Source organism: Rhinatrema bivittatum, chromosome 6, assembly GCF_901001135.1.
Source record: "Rhinatrema bivittatum chromosome 6, aRhiBiv1.1, whole genome shotgun sequence".
Lineage (NCBI taxonomy): Eukaryota > Metazoa > Chordata > Amphibia > Gymnophiona > Rhinatrematidae > Rhinatrema > Rhinatrema bivittatum.
Genome location: NC_042620.1, coordinates 115,845,843 through 115,866,615, shown reverse-complemented (window position 1 = coordinate 115,866,615; position 20,773 = coordinate 115,845,843). Strand labels below are relative to the sequence as shown.

At 45.4% G+C, this 20,773-nt stretch overlaps 1 protein-coding gene across 1 annotated transcript in view; it reads left to right on the top strand.

Annotated features, from left to right (window-relative positions):
- Positions 1-20,773, top strand: part of CHRNA1 (cholinergic receptor nicotinic alpha 1 subunit) — a 69,965-nt gene that overhangs the window by 40,058 nt on the left and 9,134 nt on the right. The window contains exons 4-7 of the mRNA XM_029605825.1: positions 4,756-4,865; positions 15,450-15,645; positions 16,136-16,373; positions 18,604-18,827. Of these exons, the coding sequence (XP_029461685.1) occupies positions 4,756-4,865; positions 15,450-15,645; positions 16,136-16,373; positions 18,604-18,827 (768 nt within the window). The remainder of the gene's footprint in view (positions 1-4,755; positions 4,866-15,449; positions 15,646-16,135; positions 16,374-18,603; positions 18,828-20,773) is intronic.

Genomic DNA, 20,773 nt, shown 5'->3' with positions numbered 1-20,773 from the left:
TCCTGATCTCCCCTATCTCGTCTGCAGAAGTTAAAGTGGTGATCTATCAATCAAAACGCTTGAAAGCCCTGGGCATCGATGGGTACTCTGCGGAATTTTTTAAATGTCTCATGGACAAAATGGCTGCTCCCTTAGCTTCCTTGTTTTCAGACCTTATAACACAGGGCAGTTTCCCAACCCACATGAACCATGCTCATATCTCTCTCATTCCAAAACCAGGGAAGGATCCTTTGTCTCTTGACTCATATCGGCCGATCTCTTTGCTTAATTTTGATCAAAAGCTGTTGGCAAAGATTCTAGCAGATCGCTTGGCCGTTTTCCTTTCGTCCCTTGCGGGTCATCACCAAGTTGGATTTGTACGGAAGTGTTATGCTGTCTTCAATATACAGCGTGTACTTGCAGCGATGGAAATGAGTCAACAAACCGCTACCCCGTATCTAGCTATCAGGTTTGACACTGAAAAAGCTTTCGATAGGGTGGAGTGGAATTATTTGTTTTACGTGTTAAGGCTGATGGGATTTGGGGGTCTCTTTTATGACGCAGTCCAATTGTTATATAAAAATCCTCAAGCGACATTAACTGCGAATGGAGAACAGTCTGAATCCCTATCCGGCGTGGCACACGCCAGGGATGTCCATTGTCCCCTATGCTCTTTATATTACAATTGGAACCGTTACTGGTAGCCCTACAGATAACTCCCCAGATCTGGGGCATTCGTTTTGGTTAGGAAAGTTTTAAAGGCGCTGCTTTTGCAGATGACCTCTTGGTTTTTCTGATGGATCCTTATTCTTCTTTTTCCCACCTTTTAGATCTGTTCGAGGCCTTTGGAGTTTTTTCTGGCTTCCGGCTAAACAGAAGTAAATCTTTGGCGTTTGCCTTTCCCGACACGCTCTGGGAGCATTGGCGGGCTCCTTTCCCGTTACAGTGGGTGGGAGCCGCATGTCGCTATTTGGGGGTCTACCTTTCGGCTGATCCCGCCCAGCTTTATCAGCTGAATATTCCTCGTCTCCTTACTTATATGCAGGAGATGCTGCAGCGGTGGCAGCCCTTACCTCTGTCTTTATATGGCTGGATCCATCTGTATAAAATGATCATTCTTCCAAAATGGCTCTATTTACTCCAAAACTCACCCCTGCCGATCTTACGTTGCAACCTAGTGTTGGTTGAACGTTCTATGCGGCATTTTTTTTGAGGGGAGGGAAGGCGCGTCTGCCTCTCACTTGGTTACAGCAACAATGGGGAGAGGGTGAGTTGGGTGTGCCGAATCTGGCTTTGTACAACTTAGCCAGTAACATGTGAGTGCTAAGGGACTGGATTGTAGGTACCTCCTCCTATACAAATCTCACCACAGACAGAGCTTTAGCCTATCCTATTGATTTGATCTACGTACTTCAAGTGGAACCTGGTAAGCTTCACGCCTTCTTGACTACCTCTATATCAATCCGCCCGATTAGACGAGCCTGGGTACTTCTTACTAAACGATTGCAGGTACCCCGAATTTGTGCATACCTATTACTGGTAGTTGGTAATGCAGATTTCTCTCCAGGATCCCATAATGCAGCTTTTAGACACGGCAGACTTTAGATATTACTCATATGGGTCACGTACTTACACGGGAGGGTAGACCACTTCCCTGTACTGAATTTAGGGAGTACTATGGATTGGAAAGTTCCTCAGCGTTTCCCTATTTACAAATTGCCCACTATCTGCAAGCTTTGCCCTTAGCATTCGTGCAACAGACTACATTCCAGAAATGAGATAAAATTCTACAATTGGAAAGACCTCAGGCTTCCTCTTTATCTTATTTTTACCGGCAGCTGCGCGTAGAGGGGAGGGTGGGGATATGTGATGCACTTGCTGATCACTGGAATGGCGATGGGAACTTTCTGGTGACACCACAAATACTGTAGGCTTGTTTTAGAAAGGTAGCCTGGCTCTCGTACAATAGCTACTACCGGGAACTACAATATAAATTATTCGAGAGAGCCTACATCTCCCCGCAGATGGCTAACCGTTAGTGGCTCGCTGCTTCTGCTTCCTGTGGTCACTGTCCACAAGCGCTGGATACTTTAGCCCATGCTTTTTGGGCTTGCCCGGCTATTAAGCTTTTTTGGACCAAGCTAGCTAGGTTTCTAGCCACAATTTTGGCCGTATCTATTCCAGTAGCACCTTTGTGGCTCCTATTTGGCTGCATTCCTCCCCTGCGGATACGAGACCCTGGCACCCCGTTTGTTGATACAAAAAGCATGTTTGGTTGGGAAACGGGTAATTTTAATGGGGTGGAGGGATGTGGACCCGCCCTCCTTTTGGGCGTGGCATAACCTCTTTTACTCCTTTTTGCATATGGAATATCTTTCTTCTCGAAGTTCACCTGCTCGCCGGTGCCATTTCCTCGCTATTTGGGAACCCTACATTCAGACTCTTCCACACCGTGCTCGGAGTCATCTGCTAAATGACTAAGTTTTATACTTCCTGGCTTCGGATTACTGCTATGACTGAGTACTGTTCTTTTACAGCGACGGCTGAACTTTGTGCGATACTTGAGGACGTGATCAGGGACTTTGGGGAAGGGGATATAGTGGGAGGGGGTAACACCGAGCACATATGTATGGTATACATTTTCTTGGAATGACTAGGAGGTGCCAAAGTACATAGCACATCCTGGATGTCTGTATATTGGGGATTTTGGGGGGGAAATGTCAATAAAAATGTTTACAACAAACCAAAAAATAAATGTATTGGTCACTTCTTTTACAGAAAGCACTCTATCGCCAGATAACTAATGTAAGACCCTCTATTCACGAGTAAAGCATATTAAATATCTTCTCGTTTACCATAGGGGTCTAATTTACTTTTAATAAATCCTGCAACACTTTTGCTTCATTTTTCTTAATTTTCTTTAAAAATTGATACGAAAATTATGGGGAAACTCCCCATTAATATTGCATAGCTCATAAAGAAGGAATACTCACATGTTTATGTTTATACATAAAATCCAGACCTCTTGAGGGGAGGTGTCTGAAGACTGGAAATGAGAACTTCTAGATGCTGTGCTGGTGCCTTTCCAATGCATTCTCACAGTCTCTCAGTTCAGAGTTGTATTCTCTTCCATTATATGACTTCTAAATATAATATGCTGTCAATATTTTCTTTAATACTTTCAATTTAACTTGAACCAGAAATGCCTTAAAGAAAAAATATGGACTCAATAGTCTTCCAATAAGTGTAAGGAAAGAAGATGTTCTCTACAAATATGCATAAATATCCCAAAGGGGATATTTTCCCAAAGAAAGAATGTAATGGGTGCTGCTGATGCACAGGAAACTGATTAATCACTAGGTAAAATAAGAATTTAAATGTATGTTACCAAGTACAAGACAGTGTCAGAAGAAAGAGGTAACTGCCTGAAACCTGGAAATTAAGGCTGTCTGGTGGTGATCGACAGTTGCCCAGTTAACACTGGACCTTTTAGCTGTGCAATGCCAAGCTATAGGCCTGATTCACTAGGGCTTTTTTCCCATTCTGAGTGTATGGGAAAATAACTTAGTGAATCAGAGCCTAAGTGAGAATGACATCTCTAAACTTACAAATTATCATAAAGGTACACTGGAATATGAAGTACCCCTTTGAAAATGAAGTGTTCCTGAAGACAGCTTTCAAATTGTGTACAGAAATGTAAAGCTTTTTATTCATAGACTTTACAGCAGTTTTCAAAAGGAAAAAGTGCCCTTTGAAACCGAGTTGGAAAAAAGTCCCCACACAAACTTCCACATGCTATCTGTGTGGGGTACCTTATCCCGCAACATTGTGCGTACGCAAACATGTCCATGCATAAGTGTTTGCATATACACATAAGTGCTAACCCTACCCAGACAACACTCAGGAAGGCCTCCACTCTTTGCATGTAAAAATGTGTACTAATATAAGTCTTATACCTTTACGTGCAGACAGGGAAGTGATTTTCCTTGAGTGCCAGCCATAGGTTTTCCTGCCATGGGGCCTTTAAATGGCAGCACGCCGCACACACATGCACCTAGAGGAGGCGCAGCACAGCGGTGTCCTGGCTATGTCAATAGCATCCTTGGTCGCAGCGTTTGAGGGTATATGTGGCCAGTAGCAAGGCATCCTGTGGCCAGCCAAACGTTACAAATATTCATTGCGGCTATCCTGAGAACCAGATCTATTTGAAGGTCTTGATGATCAGGGCTGAGAATTCCTGTTTCTAAGGAAGATCAGTCTTATTTGACCAATAGGAGAGAAATATATTGGCGTTCATATTGTTCTTGATTTTATTAAATGGAGCATTTCTGGTTTCCGTCAGTAAAGGTTTTTTCATTTCTGTGTCTTAGGAATGACGTAAGAACATGCAGTCCTCTATTCTCCTCATATGCAAATATTCTGGCCACACAATAAAACATCTGCAAAATTCACAGAAAAAATTCACAGCTATGGACTTAAAATTTCACAATCAAATGGTCTGGTGCAAATTTGCATTTTTCTCCCCAAAATTGCACAGATAAGTTTTATAGTACACTTAAGACCATGCAGTGCAATGCAAATATGACAAAATCCTCAGAAATTTGATGGAAAAATAGAACCAATGAAACATGAGGTTACTCTTCTCCACGAGCTGAAAACTTATACAGCACATGAACAGATCCTTTGCATGAAAGTTTAAATTGGCCCCATTAGGTTTGGTAGCAGGTATATCATTAGTTTATATTTTCATTGGCTGAACATTTTCTTCTTCTTTAGCAATGGGAAGATATCAACCTAACGTGGGATCCAGATGATTATGGCGGCATAAAAAAAATCCGGATCCCTTCCAGTGATATTTGGCGCCCAGACCTTGTGCTTTACAACAAGTAAGATGCTCATCATTGATCAGGAACTTAAGGGCCAAACAACCTCAAATATTAATTTAAAATTGAGATAGCATAGATGTGATATTTTCTACTATTAAACATAGTTGTGAATTTATTATTGTACTAATATTTTGTAAACCTCTTCAGCATTTACATTTCCCCCAAAGAATACAATTAAATGTTATGTGATAGTTGTATTCATAAGGTATTAGTGATGGTACTTAGACACAGTAAATTATTTGATGACCCTGGGTCTTTATTTAGAAAACAAGAGTCAGTAGTTTTGTTTGAGCAAAAATAAACTTCCAATAATATCCCTGTATATGCAAACTCATGTATGTAAATTTTTATAAAGGAAAATATTACGAGAGGTAGCCAAGATAAACATGTTAATGAGACATAAACTGGAGTTCATACTTCAACCTGATTGATAAATTTGCAGTAGCAAATGGGAAAGCTGTGTTAGCTAATTGGAACTAGAGGTCCCCTTCTTTTTATATGCATGCCAAAAAGATGAGCTTCTGGCAGAATTTAATGATAAAGATAGAACATTGCTCTTGGCTAGGTGCTTTTCAAGGAATTCTTCCAAAATTCAGGACATAAAGTAGTGTTGTTGCTATGTTAGTCCACTTGGATAGGTATCTCCTTATGGCACTAACTTAATACATTTGACAGTAGCTTTTGAAGGCTATGCTTCCTTGATCAGGTCGGTGCAAAATGAGCTATGGATGATGGTGTCTGAATATAAACCAGCCTATACTTTTCTTATATATTCAGACATCATCATTTTACACTGATCAGATGAAAGAAGTGTACTCTCAATAGCTAGTTACAAATATATGAAATTAGTCTACTAAAATTCAGGAACAAATGCAGTCATTATTTCTGAGGGCTCCATGGTCAACAGTATGGACAATTCATTATGTGACCTATGAAACCTCTGTAAAGAGTTTTAGTTTAATTATAAATTTGTACCCATGGAAAAGAGGTTGATGCACATCCTAGTTATATTGGAGGTAGTAAACAAGTACAACAGAATAAGGTGGTAAAAGAGGCACTAAGGGAGGATAAGGCCATAGCAGGAAAAGCTAAATTAATTATTTGCTTCGATCTTCACTAGGGAGGATGTTGGGAATATACCAACACTGGAACTATTCTTTGTAGGTGATGATTTGGAGGAAATACAATGAATCAATGTGAATCTTGAAGAGGTACGAGAGCACATTGACAAACTTAAGAGTAGCCACTCACGGTATTCACCCCAGGGTTCTAAAAGAACTCAAATACTAAATTGTAGACCTGCGACTGGTAATTTGTAAATTATCATTCAAATCTGCCTTTATACCTGAAATCTGGAGGGTAGACAATTAATGCCAATTTTCAAAAAGTGCTCCAGGGTGACCCAAGTAACTACAAGCCAAAATGCCTGACATTGGTGCTGGGTAAAATGGTGAAAGTTATTGTTAAGGACAACATTTCTTAAACATATGGATAAACATGGTTTAATAGGGAACAGCCAGCATGGATTTCGCAAAGGGAAGTTGTGTCTTACTAATCTATTAGAATTCTTTGAAGGTATGAATAAGCACGTGGACATAGGTGAGCCATTTAAAATAATTTAAAATAGATATTTTGGATTTTCAGAAGTCATTTGATAACATCCCTCATGAAGCAAAAAGATCATAAGATTGGAGGTGACAGTGCTTTTTTTTCGGGGAAAAAAGTGTCAGTTCTCACATGCAGGGCCCTCCTTGTGGGTAGAATGGAAAAGGATAACAATCCAGGATCCTATCCCCTGCAACTGGCTGCGGAGCCTATGAAATGACAACATTGCAATTGCAAATATTACACTTGAATCTAGAACACAAGTACACCACCTACTGAGAAAACAGAAAAAGTAGGAAAGCTACATCACTACACAGAAACTGTACAATAGCAGAATACTTTACCTTGATCACACAGACAGAACATGGATAGACCCTCACCAAACACAGAATAAGTGACCACAAATTATAAATAGAAATTTGCAGACAAAAACTGAACTGGAAACCCCAAGAAGCCAGTCTCTGCTTTCAGTACAACATTGGAGAAAGAGAAATAGAAATGCATTTCCTTCTGTACTGTGCAAAATACAAAGATATCAGAGATGCTGCCTATTCACATTCCCAGAGTATTTGAATCATTAAACCAAAAGGGAAAAGTTTTGTTTTCTACATTTGTTTTGGACCCTAACATAACATCCTTTTCTTACAACAATGACGGGGGCTCAGCAGCTCCAACATAAGACCCTTCTCACACACAATGGACAATGAAACGCACACACACACAAGCATTACACTACTTTGCCCTTTACTTCTTCCATCCTCCCTCTCCAGGGGTCCTCTCTGTTTCTGACCTCCCTCCTCCCTCCTCTCTCTTTCCCCAGGGGTCAGGCATCAATCCTATTCTCTCCTCCACTTCCCCACTCAGGCAACCATCTCTCTGCCCCAAGTTCTTTCTCCACGCAGAAGAGAGGACACAGGGAGGAGGAAGGGAGAAGGCACTGGATACATGATTTTTTTTTTTCGGGGGGGAGGGGCATCACTGGGCAATTCGAGCAGGTGGAGGAAAAGATGCCAGTATTCAGTACCGGCACATATCTCATGAAAAAAAATGCCCTGAGAGGTGATGTTTTACTGTGTATAGTTAACTAGGGTAGTAAAAAGATAGGAAACAAAGAGTAAAACCAAATGCTCGGTTTTCCCAATGGAAAGAGATAAATGGTGGAATGCCTCAGGGATTTGTACTGGGAACAGTGCTGTTTAATTTATTCATGAATAATCTGGAAAAGGGAACAACAGTGATCAAATTAGCAGAAGACACGATAATATTCAAAATAGTTAAAACACAAGCAAACTGTGAGGAACTGCAGAAGGACCTTGCCAGACTAGGGAACTGGGTATTTAATGTGGACAAGTGAAAAGTGACTAGGGAACTGGGTATTTAATGTGGACAAGTGAAAAGTGATGCACATAGGGAAAAAGAATCCTAACTACAGATACACAATGCTAAGAACATAAGAACATGCCATACTGGGTCAGACCAAGGGTCCATCAAGCCCAGCATCCTGTTTCCAACAGTGGCCAATCCAGGCCATAAGAACCTGGCAAGTACCCAAACACTAAGGGGGTCATTTTCAAAAGCGATCACATGCTATCACTAAATGGGGGCAGAGTCAGCCCTGGAAGAGGAAGAGGAGGAGTCGGGGCGGCACCGGGGCTGACGCTGCGGACACATCGCTGGTGGCGAAAGGTAAGGACCCTTATTGCCGCCAGTTTCATGCCGAATAACTACACCTTTTATGGTGTAGTTATTCAGTGCGAAAGCTGGCAGCCAGCGCACCACAATGCTGCAATAGCTGCCAACTTTCACAGGCCCGCCCTCCCTGCTTCACCCCCCCCCGCCCGTTACCGCCGGATTCTCTAAGGTCGCAGACCTTAGAGAATCCAGGCCTAAGTCTATTCCATGCTACTGTTGCTAGTAATATCAGTGGCTATTTTCTAAGTCAACTTAATTAATAGCAGTTCCCTGTACGTACCAGGATCAGTCCAGGACACCTGGGTTGTGACTCCGCACCAGTAGATGGAGACAGACTAAAACTTGTGGGCGGAGCCATATATGCCCCTGTGCCAGTCACAGCCCCTCAGTCTTACTCTGTCTCCAGTAGATGGTGCAGGTCCAGTCACAGCCTCTGCCTGACCTGATTCTGGTGGTTAGTCAGGTTTGATTTTGAGTTAGTTTTTCTTAGGTTTAATTGTTTCTGTGCTAAATTGGGTTTTGTTTTTAATTCTTTCCCGGGTGCCCTGCCTCCCAGGGGAGTTGAGAGGTCCTGAGGGGACTACCCTCCCCCGGATGAGGCCGCTGCCAGGGTTGAGGACCCGGCTAAACTAGTGGCAGCATCAGGGGTGACACCAGGGAGCCTGGTTCACTCACCCCTGCAGGAAATAGAGCTTTCAGAACCAGGGACAGCGCGTTTTTTTCTGTTAAAAAAAAAAAAAAGTTTTACTTTTATTTTTTTGCGGCTCTCCGTTGCTTGGTGTTGCCGCTCCGTTTTGGTCGGTGGGGGGGGCGTCGCCAGCAGGGGGGAGGTCGCCGAATTGCGCCGTTTTGGTTATTTTAAATTTTTTTCTTCTGAGGTAAATTTTCTCAACGCGCCTCTGTTTTCCCGCGTTCGCCGGCATGCCTTGCGGTTCGCAGTGCAGGGCCTGCGGCTCGGCGCGCGCGCGTCTCTCCCGGGACAGCCTTTGTTCGGCTTGTGTCCCGGGTGATGAGGGTACCTCAGCAGCACCTCGGGGGGCTCGGTCCCGGGTCGCGCGATCGCCGCCGCCGCGAGGTGGGGGCCCCTCTGACACACCTCAGGAGCTGTTCCCGCTTAGCGCGGGAGTGGCGGCCATTTTGGCCACCGGCCGGGAAATTTCCAGGGAAACGGTGGGGGCTTCGTCTCTACCTCCCGCGCTTTCCCCGCAGCGTGACAAGGCAGGGGAGGTCCCCTCGGAGGGGATTCGGTCCCGGGAGGATTCAGGTAGCGATTCAGCGGATTCCGGAGAATTTTCTGAGGACTTTGCGCTGTTGCTGCGCAAAGTCCTCAGATATAAGCGCAGCAAGTGCATACGGGGGGATCTCTCGCGTGCGGCTGTCCGCAAGTCCCCACCACGGAAAAAGAAGGCCAGGAAGGGTGCGGAGATTGCCCAGGGCTTGTCCCGGGGGAAGCGACTTCCCCGGGGGCTCCCGCAGGAATCAGATTCCGAGGATTTCTCCGGGACGGATTCTGAGGCCTCCGAAGAGCCCCTGATGGGGGCCGGGACGGCAGCACCGGATGGAACGGCACAGCCCAGTGCAGGGAAAGGTGCACAGGCCTTAGACGGGGACGACCCCAAGGTAGTGCGGCTATTCCGCAGGGAGGAACTGTCACCTCTCATCCCAGCCATTCTCCAGGAGCTGGGGATTGAGGCTCCTCCGGTGGTGGTCCGCCAGGAGGCGAATATGGATCCCGTTCTGCTCGGTCTCACAGGGCCGGCGGTCGCCTTCCCTTTTCATTTCTCGTCCACGGATATCCTATTCAAGGAATGGGATACTCCGGAGCTGGGTTTGAAAGTCAGCAAGGCCATGGATAAACTTTATCCTTTACCGGAGGAGGCGCTGGAGCTCCTCAGACTTCCAAAGGTGGATTCGGCGGTATCCGCTGTCACGAAGAGGTCTACCATCCCGGTCACGGGAGCTACGGCCCTCCGGGATATTCAAGACCAGAAGTTGGAGGTACAACTCAAAAAGATTTTTGAGGTTTCCGCCCTGGGAGTGCGAGCCGCCATTTGCACGAACTTCGCTATGCGAGCTAGTCTGCGTTGGGCCCAGGTACTGCAGGCTAATGCAGGTCTCTCTCCGGAGGAGGCTTCCCAAGCAGATAGGTTGGAAGCGGCTATTGCATATGGGGCTGATGCGCTCCATGATCTTTTACGCACTTCAGCTAGGTCCATGGTTTCGGCAGTGTCGGCACGCCGTCTCCTTTGGCTGCGCAACTGGGCAGCGGATGGTTCGTCCAAGGCTCACCTCGGGGCGTTACCCTTCAAGGGGAAATTGCTGTTCGGAAAGGAGTTAGATGACTTGATGGTTTCACTTGGTGAGAACCGAGCGTTTAAGCTGCCAGAGGATAGGGCCAGGGCGCGCTCTTCGTTTTCCGGCAGAGCTCGTTTCCGGGGACCCCGAAAGTCCAGGCCGCAAAGATCCACCGGGTCCTCTTATAGACCGTCCTCTTCTCGAAACACTCAGTGGCAGCAGTCCTTTCGAGGCAAGCGCTTTGGCAGGCAAGGAGGGGCCCCGTCGGGTGCGGGGTCCAAGCCTTCGCAATGAAGTTCGGCTGGCCCATCCCTCGTTGCGTCCTCGGCACGTTATCCCAAACGTGGGGGCTCGTCTATCCTTGTTTCTCGAGGTATGGGCCACCATTACGTCGGATCAGTGGGTCCTCGACGTGATAAGACATGGCTACGAGTTAGATTTTGCTCGCATCCCAGCGGACAAGTTCCTGATCTCGCCCTGCAAGGATCCCAAGAAGAAGGCGGCGGTGCTAGACACCATTCGAAGACTAGAAAGCTTGGGGGCCATCTCTCCGGTTCCGGCCGATCAGTACGGCAAGGGCCGTTATTCCATTTACTTCATAGTTCCCAAGAAAGACGGCACTTTCCGACCCATACTGGATCTGAAAGGAGTCAACAGATGCCTTCGGGTCCCTCACTTCAAGATGGAGACCATTCGTTCGGTGATCGCGTCAGTGCGGCCAGGCGAATTCCTTGCGTCACTAGATCTCACAGAAGCATACCTTCATGTGGGCATCCAACCAGCGTTCCAGCGGTTCCTGCGGTTTTGTATTCTGGGAAGACACTTCCAGTTCCGGGCTCTTCCGTTCGGCCTGGCGACAGCGCCTCGAACATTCACGAAAGTGATGGTGGTGGTGGCGGCGCAGTTGCGTCGGGAAGGCCTCCTGGTTCACCCTTACCTCGACGATTGGCTGATTCGGGCGAAGTCAGAGAGCTTGTGTCGGCAGGCGGTAGCCAGGGTGCTACAATTCTTGCAGTCCCTGGGCTGGGTGGTCAACTACAACAAGAGTCATCTGGAACCCACTCAGTCCTTGGAGTATCTTGGAGCCGTTTTCGACACAAAACGGGGCAGAGTGATTCTCTCTCAGGAACAGATATGCAAACTACAGTCTCAGGTGCGACGTCTTTTGTCTCAACACCGTCCGCGAGTCTGCGATTACCTGACGGTTCTCGGATCTATGGCCTCCACGCTGGCGTTAGTCCCTTGGGTGTTCGCTCACCTGCGGCCGCTGCAGTCTTCATTGCTTTCCCGCTGGAAACCGGTTTCAGAGGAATTTTATCTTCCACTGCCTCTCGAGAGTCAGGCGCGCTCCAGCCTGGGCTGGTGGCTGGATTCCAAACATCTCTCCTGTGGAGTATCTCTTCTCCTTCCCAACTGGACAGTGGTGACCACGGATGCCAGTCTTTCCGGTTGGGGTGCAGTTGCCAAGGGAAATCGGTTCAGGGTCTATGGTCAGAAGATCAGACCCGGTGGTCTATCAACCGCCTAGAGTCCAGGGCGGTTCGTCTGGCATTGCAAGCTTTTCTACCCCTCGTACAAGGAAAGGCGATCCGGGTATTGTCGGACAACGCTACCACCGTGGCTTACATCAATCGCCAGGGCGGGACGAAAAGCCCTCAAGTAGCGGAAAGCGCGTTCCTTGATGACCTGGGCAGAGCGGCATCTCAGCGATCTCGCTGCGTCTCACATAGCAGGAGTAGACAATATCCAGGCGGACTTCCTCAGCCGGCACCACCTGGATCCTGGAGAGTGGGAGCTGGCGGACGAAGCTTTTCTTCTCATTTGCAGGACTTGGGGAACGCCCCACATGGACCTGATGGCCACGTGGAACAACTCAAAGGCTCCGAGATTTTTCAGTCAACGCCGAGAAAGAGGAGCAGAAGGGGTCGACGCGTTAGCTCTTCCCTGGCCAGCGGAGGTGCTACTGTATGTGTTCCCACTGTGGCCCATGATCGGCAAAATCCTGAGGTGCATAGAATTGCACCCGTCCAACGTGATCATGGTGGCGCCGGAATGGCCGCGCCGTCCGTGGTTTGCGGATCTGATCCAATTGTCGGTGGCGGCGCCCCTTCGTCTACAGGGGTTTCCGGGGCTCCTTCGTCAGGGCCCCGTCTGTTTAGAGGATGTGGATCACTTCTGTCTCGCGGCATGGCTTTTGAGAGGAATCGATTGAAGCGCAAAGGTTACTCAGATGCGGTAGTTGCCACGTTGCTGAGATCCAGGAAGCAGTCTACATCTCTGGCTTATGTTAGAGTCTGGGTAGTTTTTGAAGAGTGGTGCGTAGAGCGGGGTCTGGATCCCACTTCCGCTACTATTCCTGATATTTTGGCTTTTCTCCAGGCTGGGCTGGCCAAAGGTTTAGCGTGCAGTTCTCTACGGGTCCAAGTAGCGGCGCTTGGTTGTTTGCGTGGTAAAGTCCGGGGAGTCTCCCTGGCTCTCCACCCAGATATCTCCCATTTTCTTAGGGGAGCGAAACACCTCCGTCCTCCTTTGCGGCTCCCTTGTCCGTCTTGGAACCTCAACTGGGTGCTCTCGGCCCTATGCTCAGCTCCGTTTGAGCCTCTGAAGCATTCTACGATCAAAGATCTCACGTTGAAGACTGTATTCCTGGTAGCGATTGCGTCGGCTCGTCGAGTTTCCGAGTTGCAGGCTTTGTCCTGTAGGGAGCCCTTCTTGCGCATTTCCGATTCGGGGGTTTCCTTGCGGACCGTTCCCTCATTTCTGCCTAAGGTCGTATTGGCTTTTCATTTGAATCAATCAGTTGAACTTCCCGCTTTTGCGGTAGGGGAGTCTTCTGACCCAAAATCAAGGGACTTGAGAAAGCTAGATGTGCGGAGGTCTCTTCTTCGCTATCTAGAGGTCACAAATTCTTTTCAGTTTGTGTTGACGTCGGGTTTGTGTTGACGTCGGGTTCGAAGAAAGGTTCTGCTGCGTCCCGCACGACGATCGCCCGTTGGCTCAAGGAGGCCATTGGTTCCGCGTACATTTTGCGTGGTAAATCACCGCCGGTGGGTCTTCGTGCTCATTCGACGAGGTCTCATGCTGCGTCTTGGGTGGAATCTTCTCAGGTGTCGCCTCAAGAGATTTGCAGGGCGGCTACCTGAAAATCGTTGCATACCTTCATTAAACATTACCGGTTGGATGTTCAGGCTACTGATGCTGGGGGATTTGGAGAGAGGGTACTCCGAGCGGGACTCTCTGCTTCCCGCCCTCGGTAACTTAGCTCTGGTACATCCCAGGTGTCCTGGACTGATCCTGGTACGTACAGGAAAAGGAAAATTAGTTTCTTACCTGATAATTTTCGTTCCTGTAGTACCAAGGATCAGTCCAGGATCCCACCCGCAGTGCTGCACTATAGTAATGGAGAGTCCGCTCATTGTTGTTTTTTAGTACACTGACCCCTTGTTTTGTTCGCTCTCCCTGTTGGGGAGTCTGTTTTCCTGTAGGGGTGTTGGAGTTATTTTCGTTTACTTAGCAAGTTTCTATGGTTAGCTATGTTGTCTTATGGATTTTTCTACTTTGACATTACGTATGACTGAGGGGCTGTGACTGGCACAGGGGCATATATGGCTCCGCCCACAAGTTTTAGTCTGTCTCCATCTACTGGTGCGGAGTCACAACCCAGGTGTCCTGGACTGATCCTTGGTACTACAGGAACGAAAATTATCAGGTAAGAAACTAATTTTCCTGTAATGGACTTCTCCTCCAAGAACTTATCCAATCCTTTTTTAAAACCCAGCTACACTAACTTCGCTAACCACATCCTCTGGCAACAAATTCCAGAGTTTAATTGTGGGTTGAGTGAAAAAGAACTTTCTCCGATTAGTTTTTAATGTGCCACATGCTAACTTCATGGAGTGCCCCCTAGTCTCTATAATCCGAAAGAGTAAATAACTGTTTCACATTAACCCGTTCTAGACCTCTCATGATTTTAAACACCTCTATCATATCCCCCCTCAGCCGTCTCTTCTCCAAGCTGAAAAGTCCTAACCTCTTTAGTCTTTCCTCATAGGGGAGCTGTTCCATTCTTAGGTTCTATATTAGGAATTACTACCCAGGAAAAGGATATTGGTGTGATTGTGGAATAGTAGTTAAAAAGGAAGTACAATGTTGGGAATTATTTGGAAAGGAATGGGGAATAAAACTGAGAATAACATGATGCCTCTGTAAAGATCTATGGTGTGACCACCCCTTGAGTATTGTTTACAGTTCTGATCACCCCTTCCCTACAAATACATAGTGGAACTAGAAAAGATACAGAGAAGTAGAACAAAAGTGATAAAGGGGATGGAACAGCTTCTACAGGGCTCTTCAGCTAGAAAAAAAAAAAGATTGAGTTGGGATATGATAGAGGTTTACAAAATCTTGAGTGGGGTGGAACACAGGTAAAAAGGGAACCGTTGAACTTCATTGAACTAACTGGTAGCAGATTTAAAACAAATTGGAGAAATTGTTTTTTCACTCAACGCACAATTAAACTGTGGCATGTATTGCAGGAGGATGTGGTCAGAACATCTAGCATAGCCGAGTTTGAAAGGTGTTTGGACAAGTTCCTGGAAGAAAACTCCATAACCAATTATTAGAGTTGGGGAAAGCCACCATCTACACCTGGGAGGAGGCAACATGGAATGGATTTACTTTTTGGGATCTGCTGGGTAGTTCCTAGAGATCCAAATTGTCCATTCTCGGAGATAGGCTGCTGGGCTCGATAGATAACATGGTCTGACTCAGCATTGCATTTCTCATGTTCTTATATACTATCAAGTAACATTGATGAAGTACAAACTATTTCTATTCGTTTTCACCTCTGGGGTATATTAATTATGTACAGTGATTATTATTATATGCAACTGTAGTAAGATTTATATTTAAAAGAATATCATCTCACCGTTTTCATAATTATCAGCATACATTCACTTAAAGTTCTGATCTCCTAAATGTTTTTTATTGCAGCGCTGATGGTGATTTTGCCATTGTGCAGGAAACCAAAGTTCTCCTAGAACATACTGGAAAAATCATATGGACACCTCCTGCTATTTTCAAAAGCTATTGTGAAATAATAGTCACATACTTTCCCTTTGACCTGCAGAATTGCAGTATGAAATTGGGCACCTGGACATATGATGGGACATTAGTAATTATCAATCCGGTAAGGTCTTGTGTTATAGGCAACATAATTTATAAAAGTAGAATTCTTACACCCAAGAGCCTTCTAGGTTAAAAATGTCAAATGTATTTTCTTTTAATTTACAAAGAAATGAATACCAAGCTCCAAAAACTATACATTTATTTTTAATCAAAAAGGATTACTTAAATCTAATGTTGGAAAAATTGCCTAATCTTGGCTATGGAAACTGGGAGGTTAACTGTGGACAGGGGAAGGTTTGAAGGGTTTTAATTGCAATTTATAATTTCTGTTATTTTAAATTTGTTTCATTTTAGTTTTTATGTGTGTTGATTTTGTTGTATACTGCTAGGGGCAAGCTTTGTACTTGGTTTGATGGTATAAAAGTAATAAAAATGAGCTGATATTTTTTTATATGAAGAAAAATCATTGCATTGACATAATGTTTAATTCCATTTAAATTTAGCATGATATTGATCTTCTGCTTTGTAGAACTTCCTATTTTTCTTGGCAGGAGAGCGACCGTCCAGATTTGAGCAACTTTATGGAGAGTGGCGAGTGGGTGATGAAAGATTACAAGAGCTGGAAGCACCGGGTGAACTACTCCTGCTGTGGAGATACTCCATACCTGGATATCACTTACCACTTCCTGTTGCAGCGCCTACCTCTTTATTTCATTGTTAATGTTATCATTCCTTGCCTGCTCTTCTCATTTTTAACAGGTTTAGTGTTTTATCTGCCGACTGAGTCAGGTACTTGTTTTTGTTTTTCCATTTAATTTAATACGTTGTTATTAAATGAAACCAAGAAGGGTAGATGTCTTGTGTTAATGCCACAGTATCTTCCAGTGAACAGAACTAGTAGATCTTTAGAGATCCTGTGATAACCATTTAGGCCTCTAGGGTTCAGTTCACCCAGAATCATTTGGGCATCCTACGACTGACTAGTGGAAAATATTCAGGTTTTGAAAGCTAGCAGCAGTCTTAAAAGGAGATCTTCATGAGATATTTAACACAAATAAAAATATTAAACATGGCCTGCTTAAAAAGATAGCTTATTCAAGAGGAGATATCATTATTGATATTCCCTCCACTCTATCCAAAGGCTTCCCTTCGAAATTCCTATTCACCCACACACACTGCAACTTTTATTCATCCATAGCAGCCCTCAGAAACTTGCACCTGCCTGAGGCTGGTGCAAGTCTGACTCAAAGTGGTGTCACAGCCATACAGCTATTGCTTTCTACAGGAGCAATTGTGACACATTTAAACATTTTTTTATCATGAGGGAAGAACAGAATCGGCAGCTGCTATAAACCCTGAGGGCCGGATTTTAAAAGCTCTGCGCGCGTAAATGGCCAGATTTACGCGCGCAGAGCACTCGCGCGCCTATTTTGCATAGGCCGCCGGCGTGCGCATAGCCCTGGGACTCGCGTAAGTCCCGGGGCTTCGTACAAGGGGCGGGGGCATGTCTGGGGCGTGTCTGGGGCGTGTCTGGGGGTCATGGGGCGATTTGGGGCGGGTCCGGGGCGTGGCCGAGGCCTCCGGACCAGCCCCTGGGTTGGGTGTTGGCGCGCCAGCAGCCCGCTGGTGCTCGCAGATTTACGCCTGCCTCTGGTAGGCGTAAATCTGCCAACAAAGGTAGGGGGGGGGGGGTTAGATAGGGCCGGGGGAGTGGGTTAGGTAGGAGAAGGGAGGGGAAGGTGAGGAGAGGCGGAAGGAAAGTTCCCTCCGAGGCCTCTCCGATTTCGGAGCGACCTTGGAGGGAACAGGCAGCGCGGGCCGGACTCGGCTCGCGCAGGTTGCACAAATGTGCACCCCCTTGCGCGTGCCGACCCCGGATTTTATGATACGCGCGGCTACGCGCGTATCTTATAAAATCCAGCGTACTTTTGTTCATGCGCGCGCTGTTTTTGAAAATGTACCCCTTTGCTTTTAGGGGGCAATTTTGAAACTTCTTACTTCACCCATAGGACTGCAAACACATTTTCAAAGGGAAACTCCCTGTAGTGTTTCCCTTTGAAAATGTGGACCAGTGGAAAATGGGGCTCTACTGTCGGCACATATATGCATGGAGATTTGAAAATGCAGTTCTCACATGTAGTTTCCCTTCTTGACCTAATCCTGCCCTATTTTCACTACAGTTCTCTGTTTGAAGGTGAAAATGGGAATTGCCTTATGCCCTGGCTGTTAACTCCATTCCTGCAGGAAGCTAGCATCTCTAGAAAGTGCTTTAAAAGTGCTCATTGATTCACTGTTGACCACACTTTAGGCATTCTGCCTCTAACACTGGGAAATGTTTGCAAAATATTTGTGGTGTTATGGATGTGATGGCCAGCCCTGAGTTCAGTACCATTTTGTTTTACTGCCATATCATAAACGGTGCCAATTTCAGGGCCAACTGGTGCCATTTTGAAAATGGGATCTGGAGATTGTTCCTGCTCCATTTTGACTGCTTCTTGTGTTTGCGACTCATTACAGATGGGGTAAATCAGGACAGAGGAGAGTGATGGGGACATGAGAAGGCCCAGGCTAGGAGGGGGGGTGTTAATTTTTTTTATTTTGGTGACAGTAGAGAGAAAGGTAAACCTAGCCCCTTCCTTTCTTTCTGTTTTTTTTTCTTTCCATTTCTTTCCTTACTTTGCTGTTTATTTCGGTTCAACTAAATAAAAAAAACAACAACAAAATAAACATTAAACAAACTGAAAAATGAATTAAAACCAAAACAAAATGAAAGAAAATAAATAAAGTGAGAACATTTTTGGTGCACACCCCTATATTTATTTATTTATTTAAGGGTTTTTTATATACCGAGGCACTATAATTTTTGCATCTGTTGTCATGTGTGTAGAGAAACTGAAACTCGGGGTAACGTGACATATTCACAAAGGACCAGCGACAGTTGAGTAAATACAATTGTGCATGAGCGTTATTGTATATTAATGGAACTACTGCACCTCTTTGTTCATTTTCTGCACTATAGGGGAGAAGATGACCCTGAGTATCTCTGTCTTGCTGTCTCTGACCGTATTTCTTCTAGTCATCGTTGAACTGATTCCTTCTACCTCCAGTGCTGTACCTTTGATTGGTAAATACATGCTATTTACCATGGTGTTTGTCATCACGTCTATCATCATTACAGTAGTTGTAATCAACACGCATCATCGCTCCCCAAGCACTCATATCATGCCTCAGTGGATGCGAAAGGTACGCAGAAAATATTTACATCTTTGACAGAGTATGAAACAGGTGCTGGATGAATGGAATAAGTTCTCAGTGAAGGTGATGGGGCAAAAATGTTATTAAAATTCAACAAATCCTAGCATAAGCAGAGAGAATCCTTAGTGGTATGAAAGGGTAAGACTGAAGATCAAGTAGGGTCTACTATATTGCAGAAAGAAGAACAGATGGACCTTGCAGTCTTTATCTGGCGTTATGCTCTGTTCTTCAATTTCACAAAGTCCATCTAGCCCAAGAATTTCTAAGGTAGAATGAAGGGGAAAATATTCATTCCCTGACAGTGGAAAAAAAAGAAAAGAATAAAGTATCCTGGTAAAAATGGGTGAAACATTTAGATCCATCCTTGTCATAGGTAATATTGTACAATACAATACAAAGGCCAGTAACAAGATTCCAGTTCAGGAAGGGCTCATATCACACGTGTCAGTTTGGCCTGGCTGTGTCTCAGCTTCCTTCTCCTAGCCCAAGCAAAGTTAATATTCTCAGCTCAGTCCAGCTTCGCAGAGTACCCAGCAAGGTGAAAGGGGTCACAGGTCACATCCTAAACAAGTGGGTATAGAAGAGAAAAGAAAGAGGCACCATGTCTCGCTGTCTCTTAAAATGTTACCAGTAAAAAAACACAAACCTTAGAGATTAGGAGTCTTACTCAAAAAGGACTTTTCCCCATTCTGTGCCTATGGATTAAAAAAAAAAAAAAAAAAAGACCCTAAAAGGTAAATTTTCAAAAGCTGAGATCGTAAAAATCAGCAGAGGCACCTGTAAATAGCATATACTCGCATATATGCTATCTTGTAAAACTCAAAATACACGAATAAGTAAAGGTCCATGAGTTAATTTGTGTGTGTAAAGAGGGGGCAGGGCTAACATTTACAAAAGTAAGTTGCTATTTTATAAGTAATTTATGTATGTAGATACTTACACCTGCTCTTTACCTGGGGTACGTGATCATAAACATCTTATAAGTGAAATACTAACTGGGTGGAAGGGGGGGGGGGCGTCTGGGTGAAATGGGGAAGTTGAAGAGCCAGAAGTGTCTCAATGACCTGCTGATGAACTGGGCAAACTGGATAAGTCTTAAAACACTACTTATCTGGCTAAGTCAGAAAGCACTACTTATCCACATATATGACTTAGCCGTGTAAATTGGAATTTACCTGGATTAGTGTAGCTACTTATCTGGATAAGGAAGAACTTATCTAAATAAGTGCAATAAGTGTTTGCGCATTTCTTTTGCATGCAAGCACACACTGCAAAGTACATTTGCACATATTTTATAACCTGCATATATCATATCCAGATAGGTTATAAAATACAGGAGTAGATCTTTGTGTGCCCATATACATGCATATATTGGAGTGGGCACAGCTATTTGAAAGTTACCCACTAAGGGGTAGATATTCAAAACTGGCCACGTAGGTAACTTAAGGAGTCATTCTCTAACGCTATCGCACACGAAAAGGGACGTCTCGCATGTGAAAAGTCCCTTTTCACGTGCGATAGCTAGCTTGGGGTGGAGTCAGGGTGGAGTCAGCCCCGGAAGAGGAGGAGTCGGGGCGGCACCAGGGCCGACACTGTGGACACATCGCTGGCGGCGAAAGGTAAGATTCCTTATCGATGCCAGTTTCACGCCGAATAACTACGCCTTTTATGGTGTAGTTATTCGGCACGAAAGCCGGCAGCCATGGCACCGCGGCGGTGCCATCGCTGCCAGCCCCGCTTCGCCCCACCGCTGTTACCGCCGGATTCTCTAAGGTCTAGAGAATCCAGGCCTTAGCTGGTTAGAATTTATACGGCTAAGTTATGATGTTTATTGAACAGCACACATGCACTTATCCAGATAAGTCTATCTGGCTAAGTTTAGACCTGCTCTATGGCACGTCTGGCTAACTCTGAATATCGTAGTTAGCTGTATA